The sequence below is a fragment of the Sinohyriopsis cumingii genome, chromosome 14, assembly GCF_028554795.1.
Source record: "Sinohyriopsis cumingii isolate HCF-2022 chromosome 14, ASM2855479v2, whole genome shotgun sequence".
Classification (NCBI taxonomy): Eukaryota; Metazoa; Mollusca; class Bivalvia; order Unionida; family Unionidae; genus Sinohyriopsis; species Sinohyriopsis cumingii.
Window position 1 is genome coordinate 54712146 of NC_142974.1, and position 20879 is coordinate 54733024.

Below are 20879 nucleotides of genomic sequence, written 5' to 3' on the forward strand. Positions count from 1 at the left end.
AATTTGACCTGTATATTAAAAAGTTTCGTCATGAAATGTCTTCAATAATTTTTGGGTTTCTGTGCCAAGCTTGATCACATTTATTTGAACAGACAATCTCCGTTATACTAAACGTTCCTTCTGTTCGACTGCTAAACACAAGGTTCATGCGTATCATACCGGTGTGTCTACACATTCGCACATGAATTGTTTTTATTATTCTCCGCATCCATCTTTGTGGATGCTTCATTTACAAGGGCATTACAAGTGCATTTATCTCAACAGAGTTTACGGATTAGCGACTTAGAGTTAAAACAAAAATAGCAGTAAAGCACAAACTATAGTCTGTTAGAGGTATTCAAACATTATATGTAATACGTACCAAGGTCAACAAGTTCGTACTGATCCATCATTTCTTACTAGATATTTATTTACACAAAATCTTACCATTACATGAACTCGAGGTTTTATGAATTTATAAAATAGTATAGTTTGCAAGATAAACTAAATCAGATAGGCAACATTATCGTATAAAATGGAACGATTTGTACTACGTGGAGAATGTTCCGCCTAACTTGTTATGCAATTTGGTTAAATTCAAACCGTTGTCAATAAACAGAGTATCGTTTAAAGATGTAATATATATTTTGATGCATAGATCACGTTATATGTTTGCAGGAGTGATCGGCCCTGAACTCAATTCTGAAGCAGAAGTAGTGTCATCTGCGATCAGGTCTTTGGAGCCAGACGATCAGCTTCTTCAGATTGGATTCTCAACTACAGCTTCTGTGTTAGGGAACAGAACTCAGTTCCCTAACTTCTACCGTGTCATTCCAAACGACAATATAGAGGTCAAGGTCAGTTTGAATATGAGATTCATTCCGAAAGACATTTACAGTATGAATTTAAAGCCGAGAATGAGTAATACAATATACATTACATAAAGCTAGATTAATAACACTTCATCATTAAAATAATTTGGAACATTGCAGAAACTCCTCTAAATACATTTGTCATACTCTTTTGAACAATCAGCAATCACTGTAGATAACAGCTGTCAGTACCGTTTCTTGCCAAAGAATTCGAGTATTTTTAATTGCATTTTTATTTTTCCCCGCATTGATTTTAAAGAGAATGGTTTTTTGTATTGTTTCTTCATAAGTTTACTCGGGCATGCAAAAGTAACTTAGCATTCTGATTCTGATTCATGCTCTTCAAATTAAATAATTTAGTTTATCTACAGATTATGGTGGTCAATGTTTTGACATAACGGTTAGTCCTAGAAGAGAGTTTCGAAGATTGTGTGTACAAAAGAAGGGTATCCTTAAAGGCTTTGGTCGGGCGAAGTTAATCATCCTATTGAGCCTGACGTTTGGAGTAACATCACACAATTTGGGTTGGTTGGTTCAGCTCTACTCAAGCATTGGGATCCAGTTGTTGTTTGAGTGTCGTTTTGTTATTGTGTTAAAGTCTCCTTTTGTATGTGTCTAGTATTTCGTGTATCTGCTTACCATAACGTATATATTAATTTAATTATTCATCACAGAGGAATGACCATACAGTAGCACATGCTTTCGAAGACCGCTGCAAGGACTGACATAATGTCTTGAGAAACAAGATTCTGAATTACACAAAATAGTGCTATAAACAGTCATAAAGAGCGTAACTGCCTGATAGATGATTGGGTGATTTGGTTTGGTAGAAATAATAAGTTACAATCGCAAGTTCTGTTGTTGAGACATAGTGCGGAGTATAAACACGCATATAATAAATTTTAAATTTGAATACACTCTTGTGTTACTGACTTATGAACTTGTGCCATACAAAAACTTCATTTGTAACTTTGTATCACAGATGGCTACATATATATATATATATATATATATATATATATATATATATATATATATATATATATATATATATATATATACATACCTTCAATAGAGTGGGTTTGTACGTTAGGATCAGGTAATTGTTTTCGTTTGAGTATATTGTTGCAGTCTTTTGCACTTGGTATTAGCGATCCTTCTGATGAAAGTGATGTAAGTCGAAGTTTAGGAAACCATGTAACCTAATTTATGAGATCAGACCAGATCTTGCTGACATGCAGAATATTCTGAAAATGACGATTCGACCCTCCTTCTGGTTCACAATATGCATCACAGATTTCGATATAAGGCATGATAATGTGAGAATTATCTTTTTCTATCTTCACATCTGAAGAAGACTCTGTTATTTATTGTTTTCAATTATTCAAGTTTTATTAATTTAATTATTCGCTGGAATTAAAAGCCATTGATATACTTTGAATACATATTAGAATTACTGCGAATTCATTGAAGGACATTTTAGAATACATCATTGTGATACATGAAGATTGTTAACACATACAACTATTTAAGACGTTTAGCACATCAATGTAATAGACTGGACTTCATTCCGAAGATCAATGGAACTCATTTGAAGCTCGCGATATTTTTGAACTCGTGATAACAATTTTGGGACAATATAGGTTTCAAACACCATAAAACAAGTTATGTTTAGTTTTTCATTTTGTAGTCGAGGGAAATTGATTTTATTTTTGCATTTGTCAACGCTTTTTGGTTGTCACTCTTTTCTTTTATTAGCTTAAGACCGTGGATTCTTAATAAGGAAACTCTTGTATTTTCACCGGCTAAGAAATATTTTCAAATATTTAAGCGAAGTTACAAATTGTTTTAGAAATTCAAATTTACTTTCGGATTTTTTCTAATTCATGGTATTTGTATTTTTGATACATGCGTCTAAAGTGGAGACGTGGATAACTTTAATAATGATGCCACGAAGGAAGTGCTAGAGTCCTTCATAAAGAACGAATTAGCTGATCTTGCCATACACTATAATTTTTCCAAACATTTGAAATATCCAAGAGAGCATTGGACTTTGTAATAGAAAATATGTATTGGCAAAGCTGGTGAAGTCAACACTTTGTTCTCGGTACTAATTACGATGTGGTTAAGGAATGTATGCTGTAGAGGTATGGGTTTTGTGCCTCACGCATTAATAGAGCTTTATGAATTGTAGAAATCAAACTGGTCAAACTGGTGGAATGTACACAGAAAAAATAACAAATATTCAAAAGGCGGTGAATAAATACGAAAGCTGATCAAGATTATTATAACCTTGACAAAGGTTTTTGATCTCCCTATCTTGATTGAAGAACTTGTCCAAACTTTAGCAAATGCTGGCGGCGTATCTGACTACTATTGGCTGACTCACCAAGTTTAATTTGCCAATAAATCTTCAACACAACATAATTTGGTAAACCAAGACGTTCCTGTCTCTTCCGAGTACTTGAAAATCTCAATCTTACACCTCGTGTTGGAACCAAATTTATAAAAATGTTCAGTAATACATTCTTTTTCCTACCTGTACTTATTGTAAGACGAAAAGACATGTTATCTCTCATTACTGCAGGTTGGATAATAAGCAACACAATGCAGACGACCTATTAAAATGTTCTTATTTCTAAGAGATCAAGGTCACAATCTTGGAATGAAAACAATACATTTATTTTGTCAAACAAGCCCCAGTCTAATTTGTTATGTAGGGTTATGAACCATTCGTGACGAACTGTTCTGTGTCACTTGTTGTTGAGTTTGCTAAACCCATCCGTATTATATTTTAATAGCCACTGGAGCCTCTAAGATTCTTTAATTAAGTATCTTGTCTTTTTGAGAAGTTTAGTTCAGAACGTAGCAAGATGATTTGTGTTTGTTTGTCTTTCCATTCTGTTAATTTGTCATAAGGCCTAGTCTCAAAACATGTGCTTCTGGAGTGGTTATTCTTTTCCCATCGAGAGTTCATCATACTGAAATTGAATTTATAGGTTTATACCTAGCTTGTGCAGGTATGAGGGTTTTGGCAACGTGCACTCATGAGAACGATATAGGTCAGGAAATTATTCCTATGGCTGACACAGTTATTTGTCAGTATTTTGATAATGCAACATCTGCTTCTGATATATGTCATTCAAGAGGTATTGATCACAAGGAACCCTTTTTCATTACCAATTTTCTCAAGTTTACTCTTGGCGACACAAGACAATCAGTACTTGAATTACCCAACAATATTCTGAGATCTGCAGTTTGTTTCAGAGGGTTATTAGCTAAACAGAAGCCAAACAAGAAACAGCTTGTTAATTTGTTTAAATAGGATCCTTATGAGAAACTGGAGTAATCTAGAGGACCTCACTGATGACGAATGTTCATGGAACCATCAAATTATTGTTCCTAAGTCATACAAATGGGACATTCTTAGTTAAAGAATTGAAACTATATTGGCTGTCATTTAAGAGTAAGAAAAAAAGTTTGATAGGATCTTTAATCATTTTCTTTGGCCAAAAATTAAAAGTGATGATTTTAGATCTTGCCACACTTGTCAGCACGATTTAGAGAGGATATTGTTTTAAGGAATATTATAACTTACAAATTCAAATTGTGTAATGAATGCGGTAACACCTGAGCTCAATATGTTTAACGCGTACATTGTTGACGTCATCTACAACGAAATCTGGAAAGATCTCTTTGAAACTTTTCAAAAGTTCCTTGAACGATTCCGTAATGAAAATTTGACAATTTAAATAAAAGTGAATTTTGCCTTGATTGTATTACGTTTCTAGGACATGTAAGTGGACAGGGTCAAGTTAACCTATATAAAATAAGGTCAAGGCTATTTCTTAATTCCCATCGCCTATCGGTACAAAGCAACGGATGATATGTTTTCGCTATAGCTGGATATTATCGAAAATTTGATCTGATGTTTCCGTAATTTATTAGTCCCGAACCAATTTACTGAGGTAAAAAGCCAAGTTTCATTTCTCTGACAAATGTTAGGAAGACTTCGATAAATTAAAGGGCATGTGTACGAGTGCACCAGGTCAGTCAGCTGTAGATTTCAGTCAATCATGTGAACATATGCGTCGATGCAAGTGATGTTGAGGTTGGTGGAGTATTAACTTAGGAAGAAAAAATGGAGTAAGTCATCAGGTGCAATATCTTTTTTAAAACAAAAAATTACAAATGCACCATAGCAATTAATACTCTTTGCAAACAGGAAGATGTTTTGAAATATAGCAAATAGGTTTAATTTGTTGTCATTGAACATAGGTCTTCCAGATTTGAAATATTCCCTTACAGAATCACTTGATCGAGTGTAAGGGACATTTCTTCGAAATGATTTTTCATCATGATCTTTACAAACGTTCCTTTACTTAGACACACCAAAACACAGATATAAATTCACATAAACACACACTCCCATAAATATTTTACACAAAGTAACATTCGGAGAAATCTCAAGGTTTTTACTATGCTTGTTAATTGGACGTTAAAGCAAAGAAAAACTAAAAATTAAAATCAAAGGATGACACAAATGTCTACTTTTTCAAACTAATCACTTCTATTATTCACTTTGGCGGCATATTCTTCTAGCTTAAAATAGTCAAGATTTATAATTTTTAAGGCACAACGTACTCTATATATGAAATATTTTGCAGCGAAATTGAGAAGGTGATAAGATTATCACAGTTGATTATTTATATAACGATATTGATTTATATTATATTAAAATTGGAATCATGATTGAGTATTTATTCAGGACGACAAACATTGTGTGGATCATCCATTATGCTCTGTTGTAAAAGTTTAAACATGCAGGAGAGAAATTATTACATTATCGAGAAGGAATGTTTGGCTTTATTATTGGGTTTTGCAGTAGTTTGAAGTCGATGGCACCTTAGCTCTTTCTCCGATTGATGTATTAATTTTATCAACACTATGAAAAACAAAAATCTTGGATTGTTGAGATAGGGTACAACATTGATATCAGGTACATCACAGGATCAGAAAATCATATTGCAGACGCACATCTATGTTTACAATTGTGTAGCCAGACAAAATGGTACGGGACAAAATCTCATGGAAAAAACAGTACAGACAAAATGTTTTCAGGAAACAATGTCATTGGGCTTAAATCCACAAAATGTCAAATTGGCATACATATGTTAAATTTATTAATATTAAATATTATTTGGACATACTCTGAATTTGCTGTCAAATATTAATGATGTTGGTTTGATCCCTTTTGGCTGGTCTAGAAGTATAATTGTACATATTCTCATAGTGCCCCTAAAACTACTTTTACCCTTTTCTTATATTGCTTGCCTTTTTCTTGTTGGTTGATTTTTTAAGGCTTTTAGTGAATGGATGTCATTGGACATTAAACTCAAAACCAAATTCATACTCATCTGCATAAGAAACCTATAATTGGAATAGTGAATACAAACTCTAGGATACACGTTCCTTACTACCACAAAGCCATGTGGTGAGTCTACTCATCTGTAAAGTTTAGCGAATCAATCAAGCATGTACAAGTGTGCAATATTTAGCTAATTATTATTACTACGACGGTTTTTAGTACACTCAAAGTTAACCTCATGCAGTTATCAATAGAATAACAAAATAAAATATGTTAGCATTCTTGTTTTTGACATTTGCTTCAAGTATTTTGTCGGCCAGATGCAGGAAATCAAAATGCGCACTCATGAAAGTCTGGAACTCGATCAGATCAGAAGAGATATCGCCCAGGTTTTTGAATAACTATATTTCACTATAAGATCTTTCAGGGATTTATTTATTTATTGAAAAAATTCTTGCAAGTAAGTTCTGATACCGATAACGATCTATTTGAAATTTTAAGTTTGGGTTAGTCGTTTAAAATGCTCGAATTCGTAACTACACAAAATGGGTCTCAAAATCTTGTAGCTGTATGATATTCGCTTGCCAATAATTTAGATGGCTCTCATAGCAAAAAACTATGACACTGCGAGAAAGGAACATGCAAGACGCGCCTGCATTCAAAGGGGGAAGACTGCATAATATTGTATCTGGCTACAGCAATCAATATCCAGTTGAAAAACGTACGAAACATTTCCGGTGTTCTCAATTTTATTGTTGTCTGGTAATTTGTATCCCTACTACTCCTAAACAACGTCATATCAATAGGACAGTCATTCAGTTTGATAGAACATACACAATACGTAAAGAATCGGTGCTTCTTGTTCGTGTTCTTGTTAATGACTTATGCTTGGGACGGACCCGTGTTCCTTTCAAGATAGGAAACGAACCTGACGCAAGGTCGGAGAAAATCCATTATTAGACGATGAGATGTTGGCTGGCATTCGGTAGTTAATATCTGTTGATTTTCTCAATTGCATTGTCACACAGAAGATATCTGAAATAATATCAAGAAGATGTTAACCTTTAGCATAATATCCATCAGGAATTCTTATCGAATGCGGGCTCATTTGTCACTCGCCGGAGTTAGCATTTTTTTATTCTGTCTTAAATGGAAGCATATCCTAAAAGGTCTGTTCGTACTTATCCGTTTGGCTTTTTTTTTACAAAACTGATTAGTTGCGTAGTCACATATAACGCTTCAGCAGGAAGAATGATGTCTAATAAAACCAATAACAAATGAGTGTTAGGACGAATTTTATTGCTAGAGGCATTATCATCGTGAAACAACGCAACATGTTCATGTTAATCACGTTTAGTTAACTGTCACTAGACAAAGTAAATTAAAATGTATTTTGCTTAGTTAGATCGATCTTGTTTAGATGAGTTACCCCATCTCAGAGGCGAAGGAGTTCCTAAACATTTCAAAATCTCATGACCATAGTTTTGAGTCTACTGTTGCTGTTACTATGTGTATATGTCAACAATGGACTGGGAAAAACATGACCAATACAGCAGTTGAGTTAAATAGTCCGAGTTGCCTATTACCTTGGTGCAACCTGCAGTTGCCAACAGCAGTTTAAAGCACTTAATTAAGAAACACGGTCCGACCAAAACTGAGAACTTGATTTTTAGAGACCACTTCTCCGCACCACGCCCAATGTCGTTGTTTAGTTTGTGTGGCTCCTGGAGAGATGAGTTTGCGGAAGGTGATTCGATGCCTAAGAAAGAAGAAACATGGTACCGATGCAAAAGCCGAGGCGAACGTTTTGTGTATCAGAAATAAGTCAGAAATAAGTACATCTATCCTCCAAATTTATTGAAGTTCAAATGACATTAATCAGGGGAACCAGAAACTTAAAAAGAATTTCAAGAACCCATCCTCTTAATATATTCAGCTCAATGCACATGAAAAACAATGGACTTTATACGATAATTTAACTGGCAATGGCTGTGAAGTATTTCTTCACTTATGGTTGCTGGGCCTTCTGATAAAGCTGTTATTTCGAGTAAAGTACGATACATGCTCATGGAAGTTAAATTTCCAGCTTTAATTGTCTTGAATATTTTCATTGTCCGAGTCCAGCTGATGTTGATGTTGCTGCTGTCGCTGTCGTCTTGGTAGTAGTGACACTAGATGTAGTTCTTGTCCTGGAGTCTGCATTTTGTTTCATACGTCAGTGAGGGATTCAACAATGCTCCCGTTCTATTTCTGTTCTGTAACAGACCCACAGTCTCTGAAGTGCTAGCATCACTCTGTTCAATGTTAAATATCATTTTTTCGTCACTCGCTTCGTTATGTCCTCTTCTTGTCGAGCAAATGTCGTCTTGTTTAAAACTGTCGCGTGTTATTCTCTTTTAAAATCTTCGTATTCTGTAATGATGGTGATCTAAAAGGCAATGTCAACAATTCCTGCCAAATATAACAGAAAGCGAAATATAAATCCAATATTTTCTATGCAGCAGAGAATGCCGTCGCTTAGTAATAATAAAACAAACGCGGTAATTATTCTATCTCTCTGGGAATAATAATCCATAGGCGATGCACGCCTGCACAAGTCGTTGCTTTTAAGTTAAACAGTGGATACTGTACGCGAACTGCAACGTACTCTGAGAATGTGAATTGTATCTATTTATATTGTATATACATTGGGTTCTGAATAGTGAAATCAAAATACACAAAAACCGAATATTGTATCACTCATTCAAATTGACTGAGCCATACACTCGTTTACTATCTGAAAGCCGTCTCAATAAACAACGTGTTTCCATCGGTTGTGTCATCCATTTTCGAGTCAACTAGGATGTTTAATATTGAAGAAATAACAGCAAACATTTTTAGAACCTCTTTGATTAACAATACCACGGCTATGCAAGCAGAAGCGGACATTCACACTCATCGCAGGCATCGACCTATTGATGAAATGAAATATACAGAAAAATATATGATTGCTGTAAAAGACGTTTAGTGTAAGTATTAGGACGGGATTTTAAGTAAAAGTATTAAGATTAAAATTTTCTCAAAATTGTATGCAAAGTAATTATTCATTAAATTATACTGAAAGTAATTTTCAACTAAAATATATTGAGATAAATTTGATCCATTAGTGTAATACAACTGTATGCTTTAAAGAATGGGCACTTTTTAATATTTGAGATTTAAACGGTAATATTCTAACTTTTCCAATATTTTTATGGGTTCTTTATATTTTATATTCTAATATAATGGAATGTCTAATTGTATTTGTGGTATTATTATTGTAAAAGATGAATTTGCTACCACCTTCATGTTTAGACTTAATTTGGAAATAAGAGATTCTTTAAGTATTAATGAGTAATGTTTAGTAAGCTATTCCAGATTAGTATTCTATTTTAAATTTACTAAAATACATTTCTTCAAAATTTTATATTCATTGGATATCATGAAGTAATCGAGATTTTACTATGTATATTACATTTTAAAATTCAAAAATAATAGAAATGATGCTGGTAAGCTCGATGGGAAAGTGTAATTTTATATGTATATCGTGTATTTTAAACATAAGGCTTTATAAATGTATCTTTGGAAAGTAACATTATATATATCAATAAAAAATCGTTCCTCGAGTCAGAACAGCTTTGTCTTTTCCTTACAGCTATTCCGTATCTTATTTCCCAAGATGTAGCCATATCTGCACAATTATTGGTGACACCCTTGTTAGAGAGCCTGAACTCCTTCTTCTCTCTCTCTATCCATGGGCAATGTCAACTTATGACTAATCCATTCTAATAGCAAGAGATGAGAAGAAGTTTATGACACAAACTATATCATATCATAACAGCTGGTGGAGCTTTTAGAAAAGAATAGTTGGGAATATCATGATAAAAGGTGTCACTCCGCATAATTATGATCTACGGAACAGACTCGCACCGAAACTCTTGCAACTATCAGACTTAACACCGCCCAGCTATGCTGCATCAACTCCGGAACGACTGGATAACTCTTCTGTGATTTTCATACTTTTTGGCCACAAGAAGGGTCTGTTCTGAAATATCAGCATAATAAACATCACAACGGGAACGAACACAATTACTGAGACGATTTCCAGCATGAAATGTATACATTGCCGGTGAGAATTCTTCTTGCAGTAACACCTGAAATTCCCGATTTGTCGAATGCATACCACATCTAGTCTACCACCGAATATAAGCTACCTACAACCCAGGCTGAAATACATCTAGCCATGCCATAAACAAATTTCCATGGGTCCAACAGTGACATCTCCGCCAAACCCCAAGTCAACGAGAGCTGCATTGACAGTTTCCTTTCCAGTGATAGTGACCTTCACTTTTTGAATTTGAACTTTTTCTGTATTACTGACAATACGTGTATTGCTTGCTCTTCATATAATATAAAATTCGTTTCATAGGGAGAATATTTCAGGATTGTGGAAATTCTCACTCAGATTTGTTATTAATATACCATATTTTGTTTATTGAAATACAAAATTACAAGGTTAGTGCGTTAATGTCAAAATATTTCCAAAAACGTATCTAATTTATGCTGTATTTCATTTCTAATTTAGAAACAATAACTTCTTCTATACCTACGTCAGTAGCATTCGTCGCATTTGCTAACGTTTCTGCTACAGAGAGGGTGAATGAACCTACGGATTTTAACATGCATTCCATAGACTAAGCTTTTACATCAAACCTGTTCGTACTGAAATTTGAAACAAGTGCATACATGTTTCGCTGCCTACACACATAACAAGGTCTTAGCGTATTTGCCTATCTTAGGGAGAATTGTAATTTCCGCCTAGCTGTCTCTGACATATTGATCAGATATTTATTTTGTCAGCCCAGAGGGGTTCGTTAACGTTATAGAGGTTTTTCACTCACGTTTTCATACGAATCGTATGAATGGGTACCTTATGGTATTGTGTCTCGGCAATAGCGCCATAGAAATGGCTCTAATGCCTTCAAACCAGTCAGAAGAGGAACTTCCTTCTCTGGTTTGGCAACATCAATAAATGTTGTCGTGTTGTTCATTACATATGTATATATCAATGCTGAAATGCTAAATAGTCAAAGAGTCGGAGCGATAGCTCGACACCGAGTTTTCCGTGTTGCATAGCTCTCATAAGACATGAGCAGCTATTGGCCTACATACGGCCAACTTCTAAGTCAAATTTGTTTGAAACGATAAGGGCGATACATTCTCTTTCATACGTCACAGGTAACGTCAGTAATACACGCCCATTTCACGGTTGCACCAGACTACACCAAACCAGTTTTACGATTATAATGATAGTTTCACTTATTACTCTTTGGTTTACTTAAAAATGCGATTTCTATTTCATACACGCATATGTCAAGGTTTGATTGCATGTGAACAGACGTCATGGTTATTAGTGTAGGACTAACACAACACTAAATTTTCATTTTCCTTACTCTTGGTTAATACAGAACCCTTACGCCATTTTCTTCGCAAATATTTTTACTTCAATGTAGGTAGTATTTCATTGTTGATAGCATGTATGTAATGGGAAGATAACTCAATATCGGCTTGCTAGCACTATCCAGAAGAATGTGAATTCATTTCACTACACTTGGCTGAAGCAAAGTAATTACAGTAGTCACGCTTAACTATGTTCTGCTGATGTGACACAAGTAAAAAAGAGATAATAACAAAAGTAGAGCAAACCAACACATAAAAAGAAAAATAAAGAAAACAAAAACTGCATGTTAATAATAGTGTTATATTTATTTAACAAGACTAGTCGTAAAGGTAGGAAACGTAGAATTTTATTGAAATCTTTTTAAAATTTGTTTGGTCAATGTATTCTTTTAATTTTTATTTAGTGTCGTGCCATGCTTTATTTTCTTGTAATTTTGACTTTTATTGAATATCATGAAGTGTTTATTTCATTCTACTATATCTTTTTTAATTTTAATGAATATTTAGCAATGTACTTTTGATTGTATTTTGTTCTTTTTTTTGTTTGCATTATACTAAATATTTTGCAGTTTTATCATTGTATTTTTGAACTTCACTAAATGTCTGGCAATATTTTTTTCATTGTATATTTGAAATTTTACCGATCATTTCAATTATCGTTGTATTTGTTCTCTTTCACCTTTATGAATATAATTTATTTTTCTATATCGATCCTCGAGGACTCGGCTCAAATGACTCGAAGGGTATTATCAGGACAGAATTTTTATGTAAAGGTATTAAGACTGAAATTTTCTCTAAATTGTATTAAAAGTAATTTTTCATTAAATTATATTGAAAGTAATTTTCCACTAAAATATAATGAGATAAATTGTATCCATATGTATAATACAACTGTATGTTTTTTTTAATAAAGATCGCACTTTAGGAGCAGATGCAGAAATCCATAAAATACATTTCGCTTGTATTTAAAGGTCAGCAATTTAGATTTGGTGGGAATCTGCTAAACAAGCAAATTGTTAAATCAATAATAGATGAGTTACGCAGATGATTCACACGATCACCCTGGGAAAGGTCGAGTGCATTGTTCTGATTGGACGGAGTCATAGCAAAACTGTATAATTACAGAAGCAGACTTACGAAGAATCAGTTCAGTCCTCGAGTTAGAACAGCTCTGTCTTTTTTTTACAGTTAAGAATCGTCTGTGTTCGCAAACTTCTTTAAAGAATGGGCACTCTTTAATATTTGAACTTTTTACGGTAAAATTCCAATTTTTCCAATATTTTTATGAGTTATTTATATTTTATATTATAAGATAATGGAATGTCTGAATGTATTTGTGGTATGTATTATTGTGAAAGATGAATTCGCTACCAACTTCATATTTAGATTTAATTTGGAATTGAAAGATTCTTTAAGTAATAATGAGTAATGTATAGTAACCTATTTCAAATTAATATTGTATTTTAAATTTAGTAAAATAAATTTCTTCATAATCATTGTTGCCTTAATCGCAACTACTGAATTTTATACTCAGTGGATATCATGAAGTAATTGAGATTTAACTATCTGTATTACATTCTAAAGCGCATAGATTATACAAATGAAGTTGGTAAGCTATATGAGAAAGTGTAATTGTATATATATTTCGTATATTTTAAATATAAAGGCTTTATAAATGTATCTTTGGAATTTAACATTATATATATCTATAAAAAGTTTGTTACTCAAGTCAAAACAGCTCTGTCGTTTCCTTACAGCGATTCCGTACCTCATTTCCCAAGATGTAGCCGTATCTACACGGTTATTGGTGTCACCCTTGTTAGAGAGCCTGAACTCTTTCTTCTCTCTCTCTCTCTTTCTCTCTCTATCCACTGGCAAGGTCATTTGTTAATCTATGACTAATTCATTCTCATAGCAAGAGAGGAAGGTTATAGTACAAAACCTTATCAAAACGTAAGGATTAATGGTGATTTGAAGTTGGGGAAAAGAAAACTAAGGGTCATGGCATTTGATAGCAGCTTTAACAATCAAGACCTTGTTAACCTACTATAGGACCTTTACAAGGTCACCAATGTTCTTTGAATATACAATATTATTCATCATTGCTAACCCAAAAATCATAGTTGTATTTCTTTCCCTGTATCTTTTATGCATAAGTTTGTCCAAACAAAGATTTCATGCAAAAATTTTAATTGTTTTCATTTTTTCTTAAAATTATCGATTAATTTATTTTAATCTTTTTACTTTTCATGCTCTTTTGAAATTCTATATTCAGAACATGTATAAAGCTTTTGTTGATGTTGGTAAATATTAGTTCATTTTTTCTCTTTTTTTAAGTTTCCTATTCTAAGCTTGTCATATTTTCTTTTTGTAAGTTTACGGTAAGTTTTGTATTCACGTGCAGGTATAAATCTTTCATATATTAAAACATTTAAATATGCATGCACACTCTTTTTAAATTTACAATTGTTAGAGTGTACCACCAAGTTGCCAGAGTCTTATTTACCAACCCAGATATTAGATGGCAATCCTAATAATAATATCTCGTAAGACAATAGTGTAGCCCACAGTTGTAATCCCCATATACATTTTTCAAACTAAATTACCATTAGACCTCCATGACCCTGTACTTACTCGTTATTGTATTTGAGTTCATGCATAACGCTTTCAATAGCAAAGTTTGGATAGTTCCTTAGAAAGGAAACATTGAAAGGGATAATTTTATCCATGTCATACCTATTAAAAGTAACAAAATACCATAACGATGGTTTATCGATATCAGCTAACTGAAATTATCCCACTAAATATGAAAAATACCTACACTTGGCAATATCTGTATATGATATAAAAATGAAATGATATTACAGAGAATGTTGTATTACCATTTGTATAAATAGTCACAAACTAAGAATTATTGATATATTCCCATTACTACTTTTTTCTGCATCGAAAAAAAATAATTTGTCATCGGTTATTATGTTGATAGCAAAGTACTGAATTTAAAGCATATATAAACAATCTAAAGTTTACTTGGGGTTTAGTATTCGCTAGATCAATTAAAAGAGCTTATCCTGCATCTCGCCCTTCCGTTATTTTCACGTTATAGACCCACTTAGGTATATCCACCTCACCCTTATTTGTGAGTATGGTTCTCAACAAGCCCAGAATGTTTTACATGTATGTAAGTCACAATTTGACTAGGATTGTATGTACCTATAAGAGATAAAGGAATCATATATCCGTCCAATAAATAGTTTGGCCTACATTCTGAATTGTGCTCCACCCCCATACCACCCCGTTTGCTGGTTTATGTCGGGCATTCAAGCCATCTTGCTCTTAAGGTAGACCCATCATGTGGCTAAAAACATCATATCTCATGTTTTCAATTACCAGTTATTTTGTCATACGATTAAGTGTAAATGTGTTAAAGAAACGAAAGATAGAATATGAACTTTTTTGTACTATACATTCAGTAGGATGGGTATTTTAGTGTATGTTTGTAACAGAATTTAGTTCATTACCATGTTTTACCTTTACATGCCTAATTTTTACTCCGATATGAAACTTCAAACTGACTGTAATGCACAAGGTCCGTAAATAAGTCGCATCAATAAACAGCAGACCCAGACTGTTGGAACATACCTTGCCTTGCCTACTGACGTGTCGCCAACCTAGAGATGAAAACGCATTCGAATTAGCATAACACATATTTAATATCAAAACTTTATTTTGAAAGATTAATAATTTTTTAATATATTGAATTGCATTCATTTAGAAAATAATATAGAAATACCCTGAAAGACAGTGATGTTATATTTGGTGGAATCTAGATAATTCGTTGAGTTGGCACATCATCGCTTAATTGGGGAGCATTATAATATGTCAAACGTTGGTACATAATAGACCGAACAGGGCCATTGTTGAAAGAGGATAGTTGTCCTTTGGAATATCAATGAGAAATAGCTCGAATGACAGATGGCAGTAGGTTGAGCAGCTAGGGGTTTGTCACTTTTGACCCCTTTCATTTTTATCTAGGAACAGAACAAGCTCAGTATATGCACAATTATTTGTATGCACAACTATTTGCAACGTGTAAATCCGCATTTGAATGTCTTACATTTTAAATTATAATGAGTTTGTCTGTTGCAGGTCGGCCACTGTTTGCTATTACATGTATTAAATGTAAGAAAGATATAGGTTTAAATGTGTTGTACATGGAGGTTAAATGGTGATGCAGATTAGGAAAACTGATATATTTTGGTATCATGCCTTAACTCATGGTTAGTTGTTTTTTGCGATACGGATGAACCCAAACGGCTCTGATGAAGAATTGTTTCAACTTACATTTGAAATAATATAAATGTTTCGAATTTGAATATGAGAATAAAAACATAATGCTTTCCATTATTATTCTCTATATCAAATAGTTGGACTGAATGAGATACATTCAACATACGACTGAACCTGAACCTGAAATTCTCTGACTGTTTTGTGTTAGAAAACTTATTTTCTTGCTGATTGTATGATATACGTTACTGTTTTACATGCACGTCTGTCCATAATGAAACGCTTGAAGACACTGACTGTATTATACATCTCAAGTTTCTGAACACGTGTAATCTACATGGAACATTTTTATAAGTTGACTGGATTTTAAACTTTATATATGTATATATAATTTCTGCAATACGTTGATTCACTGAAGGTATTTACTCTCGCATAGTAAGATAAAACTCTGTGTCCGTCTCTAGTGGGTGATTCATGCGTTATTGATAACCTATCACACAATGCTGAACTTCTGCTAAAACAGAATCCTTGTGAAAACACAATATTTAAAAATAGTTTATAACAATCTTTTCCTATTGCTCATTTTGTTTTATATTATATTTTGGAGTCATAATTAAGTTCGACGCATCATTACTTTGCAAATGTAAAAGAAGATTTGGAGTCATAACATAGGTCGACGTAGCATTACGTCGGAAAATTAGAAGATGATATATAAAAATACTAAATTTAGAATTATTCGCTGAATTTTGCTTCACCAAAGAATGTTTATTTAGCCTTTAGTCTTTTCAATAAAAACAAATATATTTAAACAGTCATAACTATTGTTTCTGCTCCTTTCTTGACTCCTACGTAAATTTGTTTCTCATATTTCGTTTGAGAAAGCACAAAAATGGTAAAATGTTGTTATATCATTCATAAAAAGCTATACGAATAAACAAGATTAAGAAATTTCCCCTGCAGAAAATTAAGTAATTTTTCTTTCTAAACATACTTTTTCATAGAGGGGGCGTGCTTGTCAGCAAACATTTAGCACTTTCTTCACAGATTGAATCAATCATTAATTCTACATATTTGCCTGTTGGTCCACTGTCTCTCTGGCTACCTACTGAAATGATATCTCACACGCAATTGCAAAACACTGATCAATTTCCTTAAGATTTTAACAACAACACTGGATGAAATTACCAGTCTTGGAAAAAAATTATCTCTGTGCGCAACTGCAGTTTATGTTTTCAATATACAAATTGTCGTAGATGATTTACTTTTCAGATCATGGTAAAGACCATAAAGAAACTTGGATGGACACGATTTGCTATCGTCCATGAATCAGACCCCTACAGAAGTGATGAGGCTTATTCTCTTAAGGATGCAGTGGGGGTGATGGGTGCATGTGTGGCCATTCTTCGATCAATAACTGTAGGTGTAACTGGAGAATTGAACGTGAATGAAATACAGAATATAATTGATGACGTACTATTCAGAACTGACCCAGCTATTAACGGGGTTGTCTTCTTTGGTACCGACGTGACGGCGAAGGTTTTTATGGCCATGGCTAACTCGAAAGTAACGACAACTCTACCGATATTTCTCATGTCGGAAGGAATCAAACTAAACAAAGACGTATTCTATGATCGCGATAGCCTGATAACGAAAGCTCTCGGTTCATATGCCGTTAGCTCCCCATTCAAAGAGATCACTGAATTTAATATGTATTGGTCGAGCCTTTTGCACAATACAACCAAGCTTCAAGAGAAGGCGCAGACTAACCCTTGGTTGTCTTCTGCAATAACAAATATTCCGCTGGCAAACACAAATATTTCGCAGTCAGTATATTTACACTACGCTTTGAAGGCAGCGCATGCTATTTCACGAACACTAATCTCATTAATCACATCAGTTTGCTCAGGATCGCAGCTTTGTTCAAAGTTTACGAGCTCATTCAAACCAATAATGATGTCAGAGGAAATACAAATACGAAATATTACCTTCAATCCAAGAAATGATTTCCTATGGAATGTTTCGTCGTTAACCGGTGTATTTTACTTGAATACATCTGGAGAGATAATATTTGAATCTGGGACTCCAATGTATGAGCTTTTCAATTTTCGCAAGAGTGGTGCCGACGTCAAATTTGAAAAGGTGAGTTTAGGTTTTTTAAACATTTTGATACAGTGTTTGCGTCTGCATTCTCAAGAAAAGTAATTTGTATACGGTGAGGTCTTGGCATTTGGTGTTTACAGCGTAGAAAGTAAAATTATTGTACTAATGATAGACCTTTCAATATAATGTTTCATACGATATTTAGAAAATGGAGTAATCGCCATTCCAATCCTAATACCAAAGCTGGATGCGGTATCATGTTATGCATTCTGGAACATATCTAGCACCAACATATTTGCGTTTATTAGAGAATTGTAAACTTTTCATGCACCACAACTTCGTAAAGGAGGATGTTTTACCATCCTGATTCCATAATGCAAATATATTTTTTTACTGCAGTTTCTCTTTATAGAATAGGATCCTAACTTTGATTATGGGGACCACATTTTTTACTGTACAAAAGATTTAATAAAAATTTTATACAGTTCGTAGTTTGAGAAATAAACTTAATAAAGAAATTATCAGATTCGTGCAATTTCAATATATGGCCTGAAACTTTTTTTTCAGATTGGCAACTTGACCAATGATGAATTGAAATTGGATACAAGTATCATACGGGACTATGATTCAGGCCAGCGAGAAATGATTTGGCCTAACATACGAAGGGCTGAATGTCCTAGTGGAAAGATATGCAGAGAATGTATATCACCTGTCATGCCAGACATTATTATGCACATACCAGGAGATTTATACGTTGTTGGACTGGTACCCGTTTATGAAAAGTATGGTTCCATCGGTTGCAGCAGTATTAGAGTGACAAACGGTTATCAGCTACTGGAAGCAATAAAATATGCTTTGGATAAGTTTAATCCTGGTGGCGAACATTCGTCTGTATTTGGTGACCAGCTTCGAATGGGATTACTTATACTTAACTCCTGCAATAGCGAACTTATTGTGAAGCGTAAAATTCTTGACATTCATTCAAACGGCGTAAGGACCGATCGTGGTATACTAGACATACGCAGACGCGTTATTGGTTATCTAGGGGATGTAGGTAGCTCTGTCAGCATAGCTGCCGCTCAGGTGTTATCTCTGTTAGGATTCGTCCAGATAAGTTACGCATCTGCAAGTCCACAGCTTAGCGACCGAAAGGAGTTTCCATACTTCATGCGAGTAACAACTCCAGATGACAAACAAGCCAGTGTCATAATAGACGTTATCAGAAAATTAAACTCAGAATACGCGCAGCTCATCTACAGTGATGAAGCGTACGGTCAGGGTGGAAGAGATGCGTTGCTGAGGGTGTCAAAGGAGAAGAGGGTTTGTATTGTGGAACCTCCTCTAAGTGTTCAAGATTCTACCGACGAAAACTTCTCTGGTTTTTACGAGAAACTTCGGAAGAATCCGGACGCAAAAATTGTGGTTGTTTTTGTGAGATCTCATTTAGCTGTCCTATTAATGAAAACACTTACATTGCAGATGAAGACTGGGGAATTCATTTTCATCGGTTCAGCAACATGGGGTACGAATGTTGATATACTGAACCAAGGCAATGCGAACAAATTGATTGGCTCCTTGACAATAACAATGGAGATGCCAGCTAAAGAAGATTTGTTGGCTAAGATAACGAATTTATTTCCCGCGGAAAATGGAAGCACTCCTTGGATGCAAGAGTATCTCCAAAACAAATTAGGCTGTTATTTTAGCTGGAGTTTCAATAAAGATAAAAAGACTGTTTGCACCCCTGAAACAATAAAACATTTGAATTCGGACGGGTGGCTTAATTTTTCTGCAAATGCTGCCGAATCGTTATTATTAGGAGCTGGACAGTTTTTCAAATCTAAATGTTCTCCTCCGGGCAAGATATTGTGCGACGAGTACATTAATGATCCAAGAGGATTAGCTGAAGAAATAAAAAATGTCTCGCTTGCTTTGCAAGGAACAGGAGATGCTGTAAAAGTATTTGATCAAAATGGAGATGGAAATGTTGGGTACAGAATATATAACGTTCAGATTAAGAATGGAAACCTTTCTTATGAAAACGTGAGTATATTTGGCATTTTTGTTGGAGTTGTTTTATATATTAATTATCTGAATTTACTCGCGATCTATGTATGACTTTCAAATTTTATTGTCTGACATACCGCATTGTTATCTTATTAACTTTATTAATTTAAGAATCAGTTTAGATTTATACTTCTAACAGCGATAAAGTGTACATTGCGTACGTTGCTTTTCTTTTTGAAAATGATTCATTGAAGTGTGCCATTAATTCAAAATACAATACATTTATATGATGTAGGTAGGCAAGAATCCGTTGGATGAGGGTCTCACTTTCTTGCAAACGAAGATCCAATATCCCAACAATGTTCCTGTGGAGTCGCTGTGTCCTAACGTTTTGGCGTGCGAAAAATGTTTTAGCCCGATTTCTACGGTCTTGACAGATGATACTAAGTATCCAGATTTATGATGATATACTCAGACATAAACTGTATCTCTTTTCTTCATTCTACATAACATTGATCTGTATCATAAGAATTATCAAGGTGAAGAATTACATTCAGAATCCAAATGCATCCAATTCAACCACGATACAAAATAAACTGACTTGAACAGTCTAATCATTATGAATTATTCATGCAGTTTAAAAATCCTGCTAAGGCAACAAATATCTATATGACCCATTAATCATCATATCTGGTCGATCGTCTTTTGTCACTTACTAGAATTCTGACCTTCATTCATATATGATTTTGATTAAGCAGCACATCCTCGTGCACATTATATTTCAAATA

The 20879-nt window shown here is 34.0% G+C and overlaps 1 protein-coding gene across 1 annotated transcript in view; it reads left to right on the forward strand.

Moving 5' to 3' along the window:
* LOC149783842 (uncharacterized) overlaps positions 1–20879 on the forward strand; it is a 41235-nt gene that overhangs the window by 3312 nt on the left and 17044 nt on the right. Inside the window, exons 3-6 of the mRNA XM_089932921.1 lie at positions 658–905; positions 17254–18123; positions 18652–20127; positions 20387–20538. Coding sequence (XP_089789047.1) covers positions 658–905; positions 17254–18123; positions 18652–20127; positions 20387–20538 — 2746 coding nt within the window. The remainder of the gene's footprint in view (positions 1–657; positions 906–17253; positions 18124–18651; positions 20128–20386; positions 20539–20879) is intronic.